Below are 20,679 nucleotides of genomic sequence, written 5' to 3'. Positions count from 1 at the left end.
GTTTCCTAACCTGTGCCCTTGAGTTACAGTTCTGGATCCACAAAACACTCAATTACACTTTAAATATCTGTTAGGGACGTCTGTGAGTCCTCAGTGCTGTATTTCTTTCAGCATGCTGCATCGAGTAGGAATTGAGCTCCGCTGTACTTGAACTGGCCTTGTGAAGCAGTGTTAGCAGAGCTGCTCACCAGTTACACATAAGAGACTATTGACAACTCTGATGATCAACAGCAAACCAACCTGTACTTATTAGGTTATCAGTTCACAGTTAAATGTGCCAGAACTTATCAGGCACTTATTAAATCGGATCCAGCATTTAGCCTCACCCAAGTAAATACCCAACGGGTGGATTAAGCAGCATGACAGCACTGGCAGCTTGCTGCTCAACCACCAAACTATAATATATTATTTAATATAAGAAACATAAACATGCACCTATTCTGCATCTGATCACATCAAGTAAACATCATTTCTTTTAAACTTGTTTACAGTAATAAGATGAACAAGAATTAAGCATTATTATACTGTGTGTGACACCTCACAGAGTGAAGGCTGGCAGCTTCCTGCTGTCTAGCTTTAGTATTTAACTTGGATAAATACTGGACTTACAATCACAACTTACAAAGACATTACTTGAGGTAATGGCTGACTTTTTTTGCTTCTGCACAACTAATAGTGAATTACAGTATCTCCCCTACTGTGGGTGTGTTGCAGAGCATAGGTGTCAACCAGAACTAACTAAATGAAGTGGAGTGTGTGATAAAACCTCTTGTGTGGTTTGTAGACCACACATCCTGCTGTAGCGATGCTAATTAACCTGCACGTGGTCTTGCATACCGCACACATACACACAAATCCTCTGAAATGTGTGCAGAAATTTGCACAGTAATACCTGACACACACACACCCACACACACATATACAGACTTCCTCTGTCGCTCATAATCAAAATCATACTAGTAAAGAGTGAATAGTGAATTGACACTGTGAGCCAGCAGCCGTGAGCGTGATCAGAACCTAACCACAAGCTCACCACCAGTCAAAGTGAAAAACAGTGAAAAACACAGCTTTTAAACAACCTCCGGAAACAATAGGCTTTCATATCTATATCTGAAATAATCACCAGTAACTGTCAGATGGCACCTAACAACGAATTTTGGTCACTTAGCAAGATATTGTTTTTGTTACCTTTAACACTGCACCATGTTAAAAGTAAAAACTAAACTGAACTAAAAACTAAACTAAACTTAACACTAAATTTCGCAAACAAGTGTTATTCAAGATACTTCCAGTTACTATAAAGGAATTGAACCTTTGTCTTGAGCTGAGATCCCCTGTTACTAAATTTACATTTTCTTTAATCTAAGTAAATTATAGTTGAGGAGCACACACTAAGACGACTGTGGTGCAGGAAGGTAGAGCGGTTGTCCACCAATCTCACAGTTTTTGGTTCAATCCCTGGCTGCTCTGGTCGAAGTGTCCTTGAGCAAAACACTGAACCCCAATTTAGTTGCTATGCAGTGTTGGCCAGCTGCATAGCAGCTCCCCCATCGGTGTGTGTGTGTGTGTGTGATTGTGAGTGTGAATGAGTAAATAAGAAGCAGTGTAAAGCGCTTTGAGTGCCAATAGGTAGAAAAGCGCTATATAAGTGCAGAACATTTACTAAGGGCAACTAGGGTTTTGTGTCTGGTCCACTTGTCACCTAAAAGAAAATTGTAACTACTAGGAAATAGATGGACCACTACAAATTCTTTTTTTTTTTACTCAAAAATGCTACATAAGAACATCTGCTGTTAGTGCATCTTGCCTGGATGTCACTGTGTTGTATCTGTAATAGAAAGTAACTATTTCTGTTCACCTATATGAAATAATCCTGACAGCTAACCAACTTAAAGAAAGAGCACGTGTGAACACAAGTGTGTGTGTGTTAGTGGTTTTAAATGGAAAAATACGCAGTTTGTGAGTGCACTGTGTGTGTGTGTGTGTGTGTGTGTGTGTGCATGCGTGCGTGCATGTGTGTGTGGACTAAAGCCTTTTTACACAGGAAGAAAAGATCGCACCAATGCTCTCAGTAAGATAAAGGTTGCAACACAGTCATTCTGCATTTTCCTTTGAGGAACCCTTCACCCTATTGCCAACACACAAGTGCACACATATATACAAAAACTTTTGCAAAACCTGCCCATAGTTGGTAGTGTCATTGTCTGATGTGGGTTGAGAGTCCTTTGTTACTTTGTGCTCTTTTGACCATTATGATTCTGCATATTCCCATTGGTTGGTCTCCCTCCTTTCTCTTACAGACAAATATGCAATTTTCTATGTCATAAATGATGGCATGAATGACCTTCTGAAAGGCTTGGGTTCAAGAATCCAGGACAGGAATGATTCAGTAATTTGTGGTTGGAGAACCTTGGTATTGGACTGAAAATCCTGGACAGCAGTAAGGGCAGTGTTGGTACAAGAGGGAGTTCAAAGTGGGAGTACAGTGGAGAACCTGTTCTACAGCCAGGACTGACTATTTGGACAGCTGGCACAGTTTAATGTTAGAGTGTGACTGAGTTTGTGGTTAGGAGTTGCGCATGAAAATCCTGTGGCCCTAGCAGTCTCTGTCTGTCTCTGTCTTGAACTTGTCTGTCTCAAAGCCTCTCAATTTATCTCTGATTCCCTATTCTCTCTCTCTGCCTGGTTTTCTTTTTCCTTTCTTCACTCAACAAGCTCTTCCTCCTTTTCTAAAAAGTCAGCACTACACTGTTAGCATTCACTCTGTAATTCCTGTCCCTCAATAAAAAGGGAGACTTTGGTTCTGGCAGGCCATCCCAACAGCAATCCTGTGGCTTTGGCGTCTTCAGAAAGAGAACGAACGGATGGGGGAGAGAGAGAGAGAGAGAGACAGAGATTCTGTAGGATGTTATAGAGTTTATCCAAATTCTTCAAACTGAGGTTGAGCTCCAGAAAATTTCAACTCAGCCTTATAATCTCCTCTTTTAACAGGGCCTGGACACCCTGCCCATGTTGCTCTCCAGCTTTGCAAGTCCTGCTGCTTCAATTAAATTACATTATATGTTGCCTGCTGCTCCCCAGGACTCTTCAGTTTTCAGCAGAAGCAGGTTTGTCTGATTTGCAATGAAAACAGACGCAGTACAAGAAACGGATGAGCAGCATCACAGTGACTTGAATTTACTCGTACTGCTGGAAACTACCTACCACCTAAAAATGTTATTTTTATGCTTTAGCCAACTACATATAGGGTATGAGAGTGATCATGCGTGAAAGAGGAAGTGTTACTTGTTTGTTGTTTAATTTAAGTAGTGGCCAGTGAACTTCTCTGGCTCCATAGGTAGAGCAGATTTGCCACCAACCATACAGGGTGAGCAATTTGATCCCTAGTTCCTCCAGTGAACTTCAAGAAAAATACACACTAGTTGCACCTGTGTGTGATAAAAGCATCAGCCGAACGACTAAACAATGAATATCAAAATCCGACTTTGACTCTAAGCTTCATTTATGAAAACTGTCCAGAAATGTAGCAGCTAATCACCCAAACCACAGTTAACTTTTACCCTTGGCTAAGAAATGTATGAGGCAGTAAAGAGTAAAGATGCAAAGTACAGCAGAGTTACTTCACTACATGTCCGGCTAGCTCGTCAGTGTGTGTGAGAATGGAGGACATCATTTTGCTAACTAGGTTTCTGGTAGTTATAAACATCTTGTATTATAATTTTGACTATTCAAAATGCAGTTGTTGATATCTGAAATCTGATTATGGATATTGAGCTAAAAACTGTCAAATGATAAAAAGGCTTGCCATAATTATATATTATATATATTATGTACAGATATATATGAATTGTCAAAACTGTGATGTAAGATATCTGCAACTACATTCTGACTGGTCAGAATATTGCTTTGACTTTAAGATCATTTAAGATATCTACAATTCAGTGCAGGTATAGATGTCTTGTATTATAAATTTGACATTCACACTGCAATTCTGACTAATCAAAATCAGTTTTTTGATATGTGAAATGTAATTATGGATATTCAACCTAAAACTGTTAAGTTGACCTGAAGATCTTAAAATGCCATACATTTCTTTCCGATAGCTTTGGTCCCCGCAGTGGACCCATTTGTAGCTTCCCCATTTTGTCCCTGCTTAGATTCTAGTTTTCCAGATTTTGCAATACTTGGATGTGCAAACAAGACAACATAAATCTATAATCTATAGCATTAAAATCATAGCCAACGTCTCTGATAGCTTTCATTTAAAATTATACATGTCCGCTGAGGGCTTGGATGGCTTTTCAATGATAACAATATCAAACTGACTTGCTGACATAGGAACGGTTACTTGAGATGCCCACCAATAACTCATCCCATCCCTCTTTTGTTTTGAGCTTCAACCAGCCCCAAATAGGGAAGTTAGCAAAACTGACTGATAAACCAATTATATCCAATTTTCTATGTTGCTTCTCTCACCTCTAGTGCCCTGGGACTATGCTATCTACCACATATATAGATATTATAGAAATTATTGTTTTTTAAATCTTTGGCATTTAAAGAGGTAGTTTTATACTTTTTATGTTTTTACATAAGTACTGTAAAAAGGCCCATCAGAAGAAAAAGTAGTTTGAAATAGTCCAAAACTACTTGAGTAGAGCCCAAGAATAAAAATATAAAATTATACATAATGCAGCTTCTTTAACGTTCAAAAAGTTGTACAACATTAAATTTCACTACAGAATCACAGATTTGTACACGAGTGGCCTCTACCTCATTCTTCTGTTATGCTAATACAAAACATAACCTGGTTACAATTACGTTCCCCACAAAAAGGATTTGTGTTTGCAGTTTAGTTGTATAGAAATGTAATGTTTAGGAGACAGGGCAGACAAATGCATATGTCACTGTGAGGCACACACAGACAACAATGTGGTCATACTGACTCATCCACTGTGCAACTGCAGAAAACACAGAGAGGAAATAAGTGAAAGAGTGAAAATAAGTTAGGTTTTCATGGAGCCAAGAGAAAGTTGTTATTTTTCACCTTTCGCTGAAGAATGAAAACATTAAATCACCCTGGACCAGTGTGTGTATGTGCGATGTTACTGGGGGAGTGTTAACAGCTAATAAAATCCCTTTTTCCTTTCTGCTGTATACAGCAGACTTAACCAATAGGATCCACATGCAGCTTTTAAAATCTGCCAGTCAACACGTACAGTACAGTATGCACATATGTGCACATGCATGCAGACACAGAGACACACATGTACTCATTTGAAATGTCTTGGACATTTTTGTAGAGTATATATTATATTGAACACAAGGCAAACAGAGGACATGGGATCTTGGGGGGTTCACAACATCTGGGGACCCAGAATCGGCTGGACAGGGGCAACTGAAGCACAGGAAGGTAGAGTGGTTAGAGTGGTCATCCACCAATCCTGCAGTTATTGGTTCGATCCCTGGCTCCTCCGGTCACATTTTGAAGTCTCCTTGAGCAAGACACTGAACCCCAACTTAGTTGGTTGAATAAGAAGCAGGGCAAAGTGCTTTGAGTGCTAATAGATAGAACAGATCATTCACCTTTGGACTATCACTCCGCCCAGTTAGTAGTCCAGCCTTAAAAAACACTCATACACAGATGCACCCAAATATACATGTGGTAAAAACACTATATAACTTTTTCAAGCCAACAACTCCTCCAAAGCTCACATAAACTTTTCCACTTGCTGGGTAGCAGTGACCTCACAGTTCATTGCCCGAAGCACTTCACTTAATTCCCTCATAAATACTCTCATTTAATAGGATAATATTGTTAAACTCCCCTTTAACTTCGCCACCAACTGCTACAAGTGGTGTTTGTGTAATTTTTCTACAAAAATGACGTCAAACTTCAAGAAACAACAAGCACTGATTAACACAAGGTCAGAGACGTAAGGCTCTGGTCAGGTGCCAAATAGACTAGAAGACTGCGACAGTGAATGAAAAATGCCAACATCTGTGATGTTATGGAGACGCATCACTGACTTCTGTGTGTACTGTATGTGTGAAGGTACAATCAACAGGGAGGTAAATATTGATGACATCAAGAGGATGTCTTTTCCCAAGAAGTCAGTGGATGTTTCAGCAGAAAAGTTCTAGACCTCATTCTGCACCTGTTACAACAGTGTGGCATTGTAGACACACAGTGTGTGTGCCTAACTATCCTGATCCACTCCAGGTTTGTCTCCTATTAAAAAGTCTACACCAGTAATGAGCTCTCTGAAGGTGAAGCAGGTGAAGTAGGGGAGGTGGTGGATCTCTGCAAGACAAGGAAGAAGAAAAATGAGGAAAAGGACCATTTATAAATGCATGAATCTGAACTAAAGTGAGCTTTCAGTCAGAGGGAAGAGAGTGCCCACCTAGCCTCAGAGGTAATTTAACCATAATAGAGTGACTGAGTTTGGGAGTGGAACGGATGGGGTCCGAGGTGAAGAGTGTTTCTACAAGAGTATTTACCGTTCGAATCCCACCCCACCAGGTGTGTGCCGATCCTGAGCGGTTGTGGCAGGAAGGGCATTCATCATATGAATGCAACATGCGGTAAACGTTCCACTTAAAGAGGAAAGTTGGCCTTTTGTTTTATGGGGTTAATCTAGAGGACTTCACACGTGTTCATGTGTTCATAATTCTCTCTTTTATTGGCAACTTTTGTTCAAGCGATCCAAAAACTTATCAGAACAGACCCGAGAGCCTGGTGGAACCAACTGACGTGTTTTCAGAAATCTATTAAATACAGCAAGTGTTGGTATCGGCATGTGCTGTGTGGATTGTTTTTAATCTAAACTCGGTGTTAAAAGTTATGCTTCTTTATGTTTCTATCTTAGCCAGTGTTGTCTCCAGATGCCCTATAAGCTCCACCGTAACAGAAGTGCAGCTCAGTCCAACTCAGCCCACAGCTATGCGTGGAATCCTCCCCCTCCTTCTCCTTCCAGAGTGCCTCTAATTTCTGTTTTCCCTCCATTCCCATTTCAACTCTGGAGTTTGCTATCACACATCACTTGACATTTAGCTCACATTGACTGTTCTAATCATCCCCAATGGGTGTAGTGTCGTCATCATTAGTGTTCTGAGGTGAAATATATCACTTTGTCAAAACAAATTGTGTTATTCAGGCTCTCTGCCAGTGTGATTCAGTTTGACGCAATTGGATGAAATGGGGTACGTAAAGTATGATATAATAATACAGCAAATCTGTGTTGCTCTATAATGTATTTTGGTTGCTTGAAATGTTACAATAAGTTTAGCAAAGACTGTGATGCTTTTTATTGTTTTTCACACAAGCCCAACATTCCAAGATGTACAAATGGCAACAGAGTGTTGATTCTTTGCTAAACTGATTGTATTGTATCATTTTGTGACTAAATATCTGGATGAATTAGTGTGTGTGTCTGTGTGTCTGTGTGTGCTGCTGTTGAACTGGGATTTAAGAGTCGCCCTGTGGTCATAAAGGTTGATGGCTGTGAAACTGGGGAACTGTTAATCTGTCATGCTGCACTTCAGCGAGGCTCATGCCCCTCAATTACTGTCCCAGAGGTGCTGGTGATCCACACAGCTAAAGACTGCAGTCGGACAAAACAGTTTCTTGGTGTATTATTGGAAAAGACGCCAATCAGCCTCAACAATAAAAACCAGAAGTTGATATTAATGTTGTGACTAATTGCTGTGTGTACGTTTACAGTAGAACCCGGTTTGTGCAAAAGCAGTAATTAACCCAACTATATATTTGACTGGTTGCCTAATAAAACAACTACACTCCAAGAAGCTGAAGCTGTTCATGAATTCCACCAGCAAAGTTTATCAGTTGAATCTCCACTGACCTATCGTGTTGACAGGGAAACTCCCCAACCAAACATTAACACCTTCAGAACTGGCAAATTAACTAGATTACTGAAGTGTATCACTAGCATCCGTAAACGGATTTATAGCGTTAACACTAACTAGGACATGTGTTTCCTAACAAGTGTGCAGTATTCAAATTAACTGTTCATGAAATATTTTCATATATGTACAAACAATTTGTTCAACAATTTAGTGTCTTGACTGTTTCACATCCTCAGAGCAAAACTATGAATGTTCTAAATAATTTAAGTTAATCACTAAATAAAACCTAAGCTGAAGCACTTTAAACTTAAACTCTAGTCAGAACTTCTTCTCCTAATTTAGCATTGAAAATTACGAATAACATCGGCTAACACGTCCAATACACTGCAAAAGACATGTGGTCATAGGGATTTGGTCAAATATTAGCAGCCTTATGTTATGTTCTCTTGTCATATTGTGATGTCTAAGGTTAAAAAATGACGACAAGATGTCAGCCAGTCAACGTCTCAGAGTTACAGCTCCCTCTTTTATCTATATCTTTGTCATGTCCTCTCAGCTCAGACCTGTCTGTCTCTTTGTTTATCCCTCTTTGTTCTCTCTCTGTCCCTCTCTCTGAGTTTGCACGTCCCTCTCATGCTCCTTCCCTCTTTCCCAAAGGTATTCCAGAGGGACACTTTAATAACAGTTGGAAGGGGCCCAGGTCTTCAAATGTCAGACTGTCTTTGCCCTCTTTGCCTGCCGCTCTCTTTTTGTGTCTATTGCCCCCAGTGCCTGGTACTCTCAGTTCTATCACTACCTCGATCCCTCCAAGTCAGCATAGTGTGCCGGGAGGAAACGCAGCCAAGTGGGCTTCCTGAGCGAGCGGGAGAGGAAGTGCAGTAATAAGGAATAAGGAAGGGGGTGTGGGTTTAAAAATAACCTGCCTATATAAGCTGAGGCAGTAGCCCACTCTCTTTCTCAGACTCTCTCTCAGTGCTCCAGTGCTGCTCTGTCTCGGCCAGAAGTTTCCCTCCTCTCTCTCTCTCTCTCTCTCACACACACACACACACACTCACACACACAGCTTTCCTGCCGTGCCGAGGAAAGTAGAGAAGTCAAAGCAGGTGTTTCCAAGAAGTTTAACAAAGACATAAACTATGTGTGCTGAGGAGAGCCGCTTTATCCCCAAACAGACTGCAAGACCTTTGACAGAGGGAGAAAGTCCATCTGTTTCCAATGAGAACTCAAGGCTCATTGCAGAAACACATCACCTCGATAAGCCTCAGACAACTGATACTTTTCTTAGTCACGCTGTTAGCCATGTTAAATTGACTGCAAACTCATATTAGATACTTACACTGTGGAGTCTGCACTTATGAAGCTCTGTGTTTTTAGTGGGATGACTTAACAGAGCATCACAGCTTTCAGCTCGTTCTGGGACACAAGACGCATGTATGTTCTGTATGTAGAGAATCTAACAGTGTTATATGGTGACTGTGATCATGTGTAACAATACATTCACAAGGATGTAGTACGTGAGGTAACGACTTGCTCTTTTTTTTGTAGTAATTACAGAATAGTAACTTGCCGATGTTTGGCTGACTCGGATTCCTAGAAACATTGCGATATCACTGCTAAAGGGAAAAGACTGCGCAAGAAATGTGCAGGTAGTCAAACATATCTGAAAGAGAAAAAGAATGAACCACACATCAATGTGCAATGGTACATTTTTAGAAACATTTCAAGTGCACTTGTCTCCCAAATAAAATGGTTTGGATAATCTGTAAGTGCAGACCGTTTGCTATTTATCCAAAGACAAATGTCCACACTTGAAGGAAGGATGTAAGTGTGCTGCCACAGCCTCCCCCTGACTGCATCCCACCACCTCTGTGCCTGGAATATTTTTATTCTTAGCATGGGGAATCTCTAGGATAGTTTTCTTCAACCTGCAGCTAGTTGCCAAAATTACAACATTTTGGTCTTATTTTTCAGTACGAATTAGGCTGAAAAACTAGTCCATGCATTTGTTACTTCTTAACTTGACTACTGTAACTCCCTACTATAAGATAACTCCCTAAAAAGCCTCCAATTATTACAAAATGCTGCAGAGGAAGCAGAAGCTCTATTATTGTCATTGAGTCATGTTACACATGTAACAATGACATTTGTCCCCAGTAACTCATCCTTCTGGGGGGAACAGTGGCAGGGAGCAAGAGCTTAGTGTCCCGCTCAAAGACACACCTGGTGCATTGATCCAAGAGACTTCTGCATCCCAGCCTGATGTTCTACCCTCTGAGACACGAGGCCATAGTGTTAGCAAGAGGCATTTCTCTCTACTGGCTGTCCATTAATATTCAGAAAAGGATTTAAAATCCTCCTCTTTACATACAAAGCCCTAATGGTGAAGCTCCATCGTATCTTACCTAGAATTTATAGTATTGTACTATTGCAGGAATGGGAGGCAGAGCCTTTAGCTATCAAGCTCCCACTTCAGATTCAAGAGGCAGACACCTTCTTTAAGACCAGGCTTCAAACCTAAAACATTCCTGGCACCTCTCCTAATACTACTGGCAGAAAGAAGGTTTCAGACTGTGACAATCAGACAAGCACCTTGTTAGAAGTATTATATACTGAGGTGTTTACTTCCATAAGTACAGTGTTATCTTCTATAGAGATTGATGTTATCCTGTGAATCCTGGGTTTGAACACAGCATCAATGTTTGTGTTTGGAGAATCTGACACTGTTCCAACACAAACCAGTTTTATGCTGGTCTGTTTTATCTTTGTAGAAAACCTGATGACACTGCAATTATACAAACAACTTTTGTTAAAGTACAGATCCTGGATTAACTGGTAATTGCACGGTGCAGCCAGAGAGCTGATCTGTCACTTAATGCACCTGCTGACATTACAGAGGTAGTAGTTCCAACCATTTGGTGTGTTGACAGACGATATATTTTTCTATATGTCAGGGCAACAACACAAGAAGGTGCTACTGAAGAGACCTATGAAGACAGGAACGGACTGGTTTATGCAAAGGACATCCAGACTTATGACCCTTAGTTAGGCAAGACAAAACATTTTACACTTCCTATCCAAACCCATGGTTAACATTTACTTTCTTCTTAACAGTAAAGATCCCCTTTACACTCATGTTGTAGAAAAAATTTTCAAGATTAACAACTGATTTCATTTTTTATTTTTTTAATTATTAATTTAATTACGAAAAACCTTCAAATTAGACTATATTCTCATTTACTTTAAATGGTTGTTGGGCATTTATTTTCATATCCTCATATGGGAGATGTGTTCTGAACGCAGAACTTTCAGATTTAATTGTCAGAACAGGAAGGACAACCACTCTTCATAAACCTTTATTATAAATTTTGAATTATTCATCTAAAGGAATATAGTAAGTGATATTTTCACTACAAGCAGACATGTTGTATTGAAAAGATAGTATACTAGAGTATTGTTTTGTCTTTGCGGTGCAGGTTTTGGCCAGAAAACTGATTCTCCAGTATCTGGACCTTCCAGATACAGATGTATTTATATTACAATCCTTTAAACAACTGTGTGACTTTTGGACTTTGAAAACCAACTGGCTGCACCAGTGATGATTTATGTGAATAAAGTGATCACTTATTTTCAGTTTTATTAATGCATTTATATTTTTTTCTTAGTTATCAAAGAATCTTTGTAAGTTTAATCAAAAAGGCCATTTAAATTCAACAATGTAATAAAAGAAAATGTGGATACTTCACAAGGATGTGAATCCCTCTTAACTGGACTGGATGTTGACTGTACATTTGATCCAATCCTCCAATCTGTGTTTTTCCACTGAAACCTCAGAGACACCATAGTGTAGTGTCTTGCTTTGTGTGTATCAGCGTATGACCCTTTTAAATAGAATGCGTTTGTTTGGGAGTAAGTCCTCACGAGTTGGTCTGGCAGTCTATGTGTACCAGGTCAGACAGCCCTGTACAAGGATATGGGGAAAGATGAGAACATGTGAGAAACTTCGAGGCTTGTATAGAGAAACACTCAGTCTCAGCCAGGATTCACTTCCACATGGAAATCTTACACTGCTCCGACATGGTGTGGATAGCCAAAACACACAGACCCAGGCTCTCAAACACATGCATACATTTCCATGTAAACTCTAATGTTTTCAGCATGTGGAGAACAGCTCTCATAGCTGGCTCAGAGCACATACAACAAACAGTGCAGGCTCACTGTTTGCCCGTTATGTCTCAATTAAAGGCTCAGATTGGCCTAACACAGTGTGAAAAAAGTCACTGGAGTGACAGAATAAACAGTGTGGCCCTGCTGTGTGGGGAGACAGTGTGTTTAACATATATTCAGTTATTGGTCCAGAACCATCTGCAGGATCACAGGTCACTTCCAGCAAGCACGGACAATTACTGAGCTATGAATCAGTGTGTTTGGAGAAGGAAAGGACAGGGGAGACAAGATGGAGATGTAAGTAGGTGAGTTATTGAAGACATGACATGATACAAAGTGGAGGAAACAGAGAAGGAAGGCAAACATAGTGCCAGAGCTGGAGAGCTGCTGCTTTTCATCTGGTGAACAACTGTTGGAGCAAGCTGAAGCACATCGGCATTATCAAAGTGAGAGCAGAGGCTTCAGCTGAGGCAGTTCTGTAAAGTACCAGTCACCTGCCACAGCTGAAAGACTGTCTCTTTGTTGCCAAGGAAATAAAGACAATGAAGGAAATTATTCATCCTCTGAACATTTGTATAAATACAAATGTTCAGAGGAGAAACTGTGAATATATCGGTAGAAGGATGCTGAGGTTGGAGCTGCCAGGCAGGAGGTCTAGAGGAAGAGCAAAGAGGAGATTTATGTATGTAGTGAGGGAGGACATGAAGTTAGTTGGTGTGAGAGAAGAGGATGCAGAGGACAGAGTTAGATGGAGGCACATGATTCGCTGTGGAGACTCCTGAAAGGGAATGAAGAAGATTTATAAATGCAAATGTAAATCAAAGATGTTTCACGTTAATGGCTTTAAATGTAAATATCAACATCAGGACATGATTCTTTGGTAAGCAGTCTAACTGAATCGATATTCAAATAATCCCCACTTTTGCGTGCATGTCTGTGCAAAAGTATGTGAACCTGTAGGATTATCCATTCATGTGAAGAGGAAGTTAGAGCCAGATGTTACAATACTTGAAATGACAATCAGATGAGAATCTTTTACAGTAGGTCCTGCCTCATTGAAGAAGAGAAATCAGGGTCTTAATCTTTACAGCACAGGTTAGTAAAAGTGTGTCATGGCTCATACAAAGGAGATTTCTCAAGACCACACAAGAGAAATTGTTTATGCTTATGAATAAACAGTGACAAGTTGTTGCTGTAAAAGCATGTCACAACTAAAGGCACCCAAAATAATTTGAGGTTCGAAACCTTTCCACTATTTATAATATCTTTGTCTCATCAGTTTCATTTGGGTTCCACTTATCATGCTTTAGGAATTGCATTTAACTGTGTTCCATTTTAGGTTGTATTTCTGTGGAAAGATAAGTCATTAAAGGGTTCACAAACTTTCAAGCATGACCAAGTGAGTCTTACTGACATTTGTAACTTTGAGTGGTTAAAGCGTTCCTGAGAACCTACAACTGTGGTAAGTTCATCTGATAAGAGCAGATCACCACAGGCATGTCAGCCCGCTGATGTTTCTTAAGCTGCTTGTTCTGGTAAAGAAGGCTGAAGGTATCTCTGGGTTATGAAGTGAAGTGTGACTCATCTTGCTCAGCGTGAACCAGACAACCCTGCTAATGCTGTTGCTCACGCTGCAGCCTTAGCTTTTAATATTGTTACTCACTGTGAATACTTGACAGGTGAACCTCCGTCCCTGTCACTGTCTCACCAATGCTCCAAATCACCACATGAATTTGAAAGTGAAACACAGTCAGTGCATCCTAACAAACAATAAAATTAGCAAACACACATCACAAGTACTCTATTTGCATAGAGTATGGTCTGAATGTGTACTAATGATATACAGTACACTCAATAAAGGTGTGTACTGAGACGTGCACTACAAAGTTTGCTTGTTGCTACATGCTGTAAACTGGCAAGTGCTATAGTGGAATGTCACCTAATCACCAAACACTGCCAGGCCTCCGAAAATGTCAAAGGCCTGTTAGCTTTTAATTAGCTTTTCAAATGTGTATCTCCAGAGGACAAAGCACTGTAAAAGTACAGTATGTTATAGAACACACCCCTGTTCTAGGTCTGCTGCCAACTGGCTGTACATCTGCCAATATTAACCAATGAGAACACAGACACCCAGGTAGTAAAACAAACTGTAGTACAACAAATGTGTCTTTATTCCTTAAAGCCTGATGAAGGGTTTAACGAGGCTGTTTGTAGAATGGCATATTATGACACATGTAAGAGTGAAGACCTTCAGAAATCTGCAGGTCAAAAGCAGAAACATTTACTCTAACTTTGTTATTATGATATTTACAGTAGAGTAATAATATTTATGTAAATGCTTTATGATACTTGAATATAACAGACCTGATCAACATGGCAGTTCCACTGTAGCCCCCTATTTAACACTTAATAAAAAAAAGGGGCAGGCAGAGCCGTTACCAAGGGAGCTTAAAGGCAGCAAATGGCCCCAGACGTATTGTTTGTAGAAATTTGGTTAAATATGGTTTTCAGACTACTTCATTGTTTTCACTGTAAACAGGGAAACAGACGTTCAGACCACGTGACAATAAACATTAATAAAACTGTCTATAAACTTATCGTCATGTGTACCCCGGCCCACTGTGCTTGGATGTTTGAAGAGCGTTATTGTACAGGAACATTCTGTTACAGCCCTGCTCTTTGAACACTTTTATCGTCAACAATGAACTGAACTTAGGATTTTTCAACCAAAGAACATTAACTTGAGCTTAGAGCTCAATGTGCTTCTCTACACCCTGAGCTCCCTCATCCTTCCTCTCTGCCATAGTCCACTCTGCATGTGATGCATTCAGGTGCTAGTGATACGAGCTGAACAGTCTAATCACAGAAGATCCCACACAAAACATGAATCTCATGGAAATTAAGTTTTTGGGGGTAAAATGAACATGAAAAAGTTAATTTCAATGGGACTGTGAACTTGCTGTGTGAACCTGCTGCTGATGGGATTATACTGGACAAATTTTAGACACAAAGCAATGATTCAGGATAGAGAGCAAAAATGTTGGCAGGCAGCAGCAACAATGACACCTGAGCAGCGGCTGAGTTTTATTCTATAGCTGTGTCTCATTTAAGAGAACACATCCTTTGAAGGACACTATTAACAGGATCTCTGGGAATTGAACCAACAACCACAGGACTGGTGGATGACTGCTCTACCTCCTGAGCCACAGTTGCCCACATTACTATAAGCTTATTTATATACTGAATCCTTATTTACTGTATCTGCACTGTAACATTAAAAGGCTGAGATGTTTTTTTTTAGTGATGATTTTATCTACGACAAATGTCCTGATAAAAATGCAAATTCGGAAACCACATTAAAGGACCCTGAGGCCCCTCACATGTTGCCCTGACATGCAAGACAAACTTAAGTCATTAAAGCATAAAATATGTTGAGCATTTTGAGGAACCCGTTAAACAGTTCATTTGTTTTGAACATCTTATTGCACCACATTTATTTCACCGGGGTTTTGTCATCAGTTGTTTTGCAGATAAAGATTATTTTGTCATAAATTACAAACAAATGTATTTTCTAACAAACCTACAGAAATCAGAAGATTTAATTAGCCCCACCACTAGGTGCACTGTTGCTTAACCTCATGCATCTGTAATAACAGTCAACATGTAAAAATTCCCTGCTCTGTTAAGCAAAATCAGCAGTGTTTGTGATAATTTAAGTTTCTTTTGCTGATACGGAACATTTTAGTACGCGAGTTCTAATGTTGTAGAGGATGAAAATGGAGTAAAGGATTTGGATAGTTCTTCCATCACTGCCCTGGGAAAGGTGACGTCTGAACACTTACTCTGACATGATCCATACCGTCGTGTACTGACATGACATTTTAATGAATGATTCTCAGGGAGGCGCGTGTGTGTGGTGCGGCCGCTTGTGAGCTCTCTGTCGATAGGAATGTGATTACAGGACAGTCACCGTATTAGCACCTGAAGGAGGTTTCATGGAAAAAAACCGTGTGTAGCTGGCGCATGTGGCTGCAGCGGAAAGTTTTCCCTGCGTTTATCCGAAGAAACACGGACTCTGTCTCTGCCCAATTTCGTAGGGACAGAAACAAACAACAATATTTCTTACACCCAGCTGCAGAGCAAACACCTAAATCTAACTTGCGTTATGACAAAGTATTAGTAAAAACGAAGGCTGTGTACTTTGCGTGCGTAAAAACTCGCTGCACCCAGATGCGTAATACGCATGGCACCTGCAGCATCTCTCTTCCTCTTTGTGCAAAACCTGCGTCTCGTTAGAATAGTTTTCGTTGCTCTTTTTCCAACAGCGTGTTAATTGCTTATTATGTGTTATAGTGGTGCTGGTGTAGGGGCGGTCTCTCTCTCTCTCTCTCTCTCTCTCTCTCTCTCTGCTCTGCCAGTTTTTGAAGAGATTTGAGGGGCGGGTTTTCCTCGTCTCTGAGAAGGTTAAGTAGCTGCCCACAGCGGAGCAGAGAGAGCATTCCTTACCAGTTCTTCTCTGACGGTCTCACCACCTCTGTGTCTCTGAGTCCAGGAAAGTCGGACTTTTATACCTAGGCTAAATTTAGGAGGTTGGACGGTGCGCAGCGTCCCCATTCTGGACGCGTTTCCTTCCACCAGCCTCGCATTGGTCAGACTTGTGCAGCGAACAATATTTATTAGAAAGGCAGCTGATTCCAGACGCACATGAGTGAGGAGAAACAGATCATCGGACGGCTGAAGACCCGACGCGCTCTGTAGCTTTTTCTGGAGACGTAGCGGACTCTAGTAATTTCCTTCTAACAGAGACAGAATCTTTTTCCACTATTAAAGGAATTTGGTCTTTTTATATTAACGCATGGAAATGGCCGTGAGTGGGACCATTTTACCATCAATATCCACATTTGCCAGCCAAAAGGAGAAATGTTGGGAAGATGTAAGTTGTGCTGTTTATGTTTTTATACTAGTTCTGAGCAGACAGCACGCACTCAGAACATTAGTCACATAACTTTATGCACTTGTTTGCTGATACTACTCTATTATATGGGAATATGCACACACACTGATCCCGATCTTTGAAAAGTTTGAACACTTTTGATTGTTTTTATGTTCTACAATCGTGGTTAAACATTCTTTTTATTCTGTTTCGCGGTAATAATTGCAAAATAATTTTGTTGGTGTCGGATTTTTTTGGCATTGACATGTTGATAAATGGACTGTTAAAAAGTTCTGCACTTTGAAACTAACTCATTCTCGTTTCTCATTCCCGCTCCAGACGTGGAAGGGCGACTTGAGCAGCGTTGCACCCGACATGGACAGCAGCTGCCTGGGCAGAAAAGACGAAGAGGACCTAGATAAGTTCTTGGATCTGGAGTTTATTCTCGCTAACACCGCCTGCTCCGACAGTGCGCCTGCCACCGGGACGGGGGTTGAGTCCTATCGCCTCCAGGATCCAGGAGCGTCTGCGTATCACCACCACCACCAGCAGCAGCAGCAGCAGCAGCAGCACACCGGCATCCCGCAGCAACCGGCGAACTACACATCTGTCCCAGACATGAACTGCCCTCCACCGCCCTACAACAGCCTGATGGCGGAGCTCCTTCGCTCCGACGTGGATGTCAGCTTCCTCCCCGGGAATAGCCCAGGCATACAGGGCAGATTCCTGATCAGCTCCACACCTTTCCAGACCACTCAGGATTTATTCCCCGAGCATCCAAGCATTAAAGTGGAGCCCGACTCCATGGACTCGTACGGACCTGTCATGGGTCTAGTGCCTCAGAGCTGCGCCAAAATCAAACACGAGGGGAACGTGTCCTGCATGATGTCATATGAGCCGCAGCCGCGATTGGCCAACTCCCCACAGGCCGCGCTCGGCAGCATGACGCCGCCGCTCAGCCCGGACGACCTGATGAGCTCTGAGTGCCACCAGCCCCCGATGTGTAACTCTACCTCGCTGACGTTCCCGCAAAGGTTTCATCCCCATCACCGCAGCGCATCTGCGGGATTCCCTCACCCACACGCCGGAATGCAACTGTCTTTTAGCGGGGTGCACCACCGCCACCACCAGTTCCCCGGCATGTTGGGAGAGGACGCGGCCATGGGGATGCAGCAGCAGCCGGCGTCCGGCCAGCGGGTCCTGCTCACCCCGCCGTCCTCCCCGCTGGAAATGATCGACACCAAGCCGAAGAGGGGTCGCCGGTCCTGGCCGAGGAAACGGACTGCAACGCACACCTGTACTTTCACAGGCTGTGGAAAGACCTACACCAAGAGCTCGCACCTGAAGGCGCATCTCAGAACGCACACAGGTAAGATCTGAGTGTTGGATGTGGTCAGGTCTACTTCCTGCCTACTTACTTAAACGTCACTCACGGGGTGTTTTCTGTGCTTTTGTGCTTCTAGGAGAGAAACCATACCACTGCAGCTGGGAGGGTTGCGGCTGGAAGTTTGCGCGTTCAGATGAGCTCACACGTCACTTCCGGAAGCATACCGGACACCGGCCGTTCCAGTGCCACCTGTGTGAACGCGCGTTCTCCCGGTCCGACCACCTCGCGTTGCACATGAAGAGGCACATGTGAGAAAAGGCCTGAAGGACAGACGTGGAGCACACAGGACTATATGCACCGCATTAACCCGATAAAAAGAACTATAATAATCCTATGATCTGTTAGTCTATGCAAAGATGCTATGCAAATATATAACCCGATGGTGATATAGTCACTGTAGTGGGACCATAGCCAGTGGTGTGAGAAGTATTCTGATAAGTAGCCCAGTCTAAGCAGCTCATAGACAGCTGACAGGGTCAGAGGCCAGATGAATGTAGTGGAGCAGCAAATACTACATTTGTCTCTGAAGACTAGTAGAGTACAAAGTAGCCTATAGTTAAAATGTACTAGAGTACAGGGTTTGAGTAAAAGTACTTTCTTTACTTTCCACCACTGACCATGGCACAGTGATGAAGCCACTATTTACTATACAATAATACCAACAGCTATGTTATGGGAATATTATAGTGATTTTTCATCGGGGCAAAAGGAGCATTGCAATGCCCTGAGATTCTGTTTGGTAATACAATGTCTATTTAAATGTTATTTTTGAGAGAAGCAACAAACTGACCACAACCCAATGAGCAAATGTAACCCAACATGACAATAACAGATAATTCTGTTCAGACTAAAGTCTTTTTAAACTATGTAGCTGGTACTACAGTATGGAACGCAACAAATTCAAGGAGGATTCCACTCAACATGTCAGGCACATGCCACTGAAGCAACTGGAACCAGACAATCATTTAAAGAGCAATGCTTTTTGTTTTGTATTTTCACCATTAGTGCCTTCATTAGCACGTTATTACACATCTTACGAGTGCCATATTTGTCACTGGGTAATAGACAATCAAAGTTCGATTCTTTGTGTTACATTGTAAGTGTAAATAGCACGTGAAATAAGCTTTGAGACAATGTTTTGTTCTAAAATTGCCTTTCATTCTGTCCTCCTCGAAGGCTTGAATCGAAGGTCATGTCTGTGAATCTGTCTGTTGTCTACCAGCATCTGAAGTCAGGGTCTTACAGTAGGAAGTTGAACACAAGTGCATGCCATCTCAATGTCACCTGCTTGACAAAGGGCTACACAGTCTTCGGCAATAAGACTTGTTTGTGTCTTGAAGAAATGTACTGCATTGTAAATAGAATCTCTTTTTTAAAATAATGTAAATAGTTTATTTTAATGTACATATTAAACTAAATGACCAACATGATTTCTGAATCCTGAGTTTGATTTGTCAAACACTTGGACAGATGATAGACAAGTCCCGTACGGTATATAATAAACACATACACAGACGTGTTCATGGTTTTGGGCTGTAATGCCATAAAAACACTGTCCCCAACCTGAGGGTCTGGACTCTGCAAGAGCCCAGTGAGGTGTTGCAAATGATTAAAAACATAGTTATAAAAATATCCCTACTTAAATCCCTATTAAAACTACTAAATGATTGAATCAGAGAAAGAAATACACTTACTGTCATACATAGTATGTAGCACGGACTTGACAAACGCTTTGTAGTAAAGAATAAAAAGCGAGCACATTCAGCAGCACCTCAGAACAAACTTCTTCATGCAGCCTCCTGTCAGGGGGCCTAACGTTGTGTCCACATCAACCACAATCAATTCTTTCCTCTCATTGTTTTGTTAAAATCTGTTTTCATGCCCCAGAAAAAAAACGTCTCCTGTGCTACACAGGAAACAGCAACAGATAAAGCATCCTCAGAAGCCTTGAGCATCCTGCCTGCAGCATCAGACTGCAGCCTGAGGGGCTGCCAGAGCCCTGTAGCAGCTACATCTAAATACAAAGATTACACTCAGCATAATTGCAGAGGTTTGATGTGAGGGCGTAGGGGAGAACCACAAAGAGTAGGAGGGATGGAGAGCAGAAAGGCGAGAGAAACCCCGACTCAAATAAACCGGAAAGACCAGCTGGGACTAATGAGATGATGTTTTTAGCTGCTTGTAAGAATAAATGGTGGCTAAGCTGCTGATGATATCGTATCCTGTTTTAACTTGAAACAGATTGTGCAAAGAAAAGCCTTGAAACGCACTGACTTTAGTGAGCTTGAGGAGGCTTCACTCTCCTAGAAAGCAGGTGTTTAGTTGACAGAGC

The 20,679-nt window shown here is 41.5% G+C and overlaps 1 protein-coding gene and 1 long non-coding RNA gene across 2 annotated transcripts in view; both read left to right on the top strand.

The window, feature by feature from the left end:
• Positions 1 to 12,816, top strand: part of LOC137132049 (uncharacterized) — a 205,992-nt gene extending 193,176 nt beyond the window's left edge. Inside the window, exon 3 of the long non-coding RNA XR_010915064.1 lies at positions 12,751 to 12,816. This is a non-coding gene — a long non-coding RNA (uncharacterized lncRNA). The remainder of the gene's footprint in view (positions 1 to 12,750) is intronic.
• A 3,685-nt stretch (positions 12,817 to 16,501) lies between these two features.
• On the top strand, positions 16,502 to 19,777 carry LOC137131965 (Krueppel-like factor 2). The gene is made up of 3 exons (XM_067513903.1): positions 16,502 to 16,960; positions 17,300 to 18,329; positions 18,424 to 19,777. Exons 1-3 carry the CDS (start codon positions 16,883 to 16,885, stop codon positions 18,597 to 18,599), a joined length of 1,284 nt encoding a protein of 427 aa, XP_067370004.1. The 5' UTR covers positions 16,502 to 16,882; the 3' UTR covers positions 18,600 to 19,777.
• Positions 19,778 to 20,679: the final 902 nt, after the last annotated feature.

Source organism: Channa argus, chromosome 8 (assembly GCF_033026475.1).
Source record: "Channa argus isolate prfri chromosome 8, Channa argus male v1.0, whole genome shotgun sequence".
NCBI classification, from domain to species: domain Eukaryota; kingdom Metazoa; phylum Chordata; class Actinopteri; order Anabantiformes; family Channidae; genus Channa; species Channa argus.
Note: the sequence above shows the minus strand (reverse complement) of the source record. Positions and strands in the feature narration are given on the sequence as shown.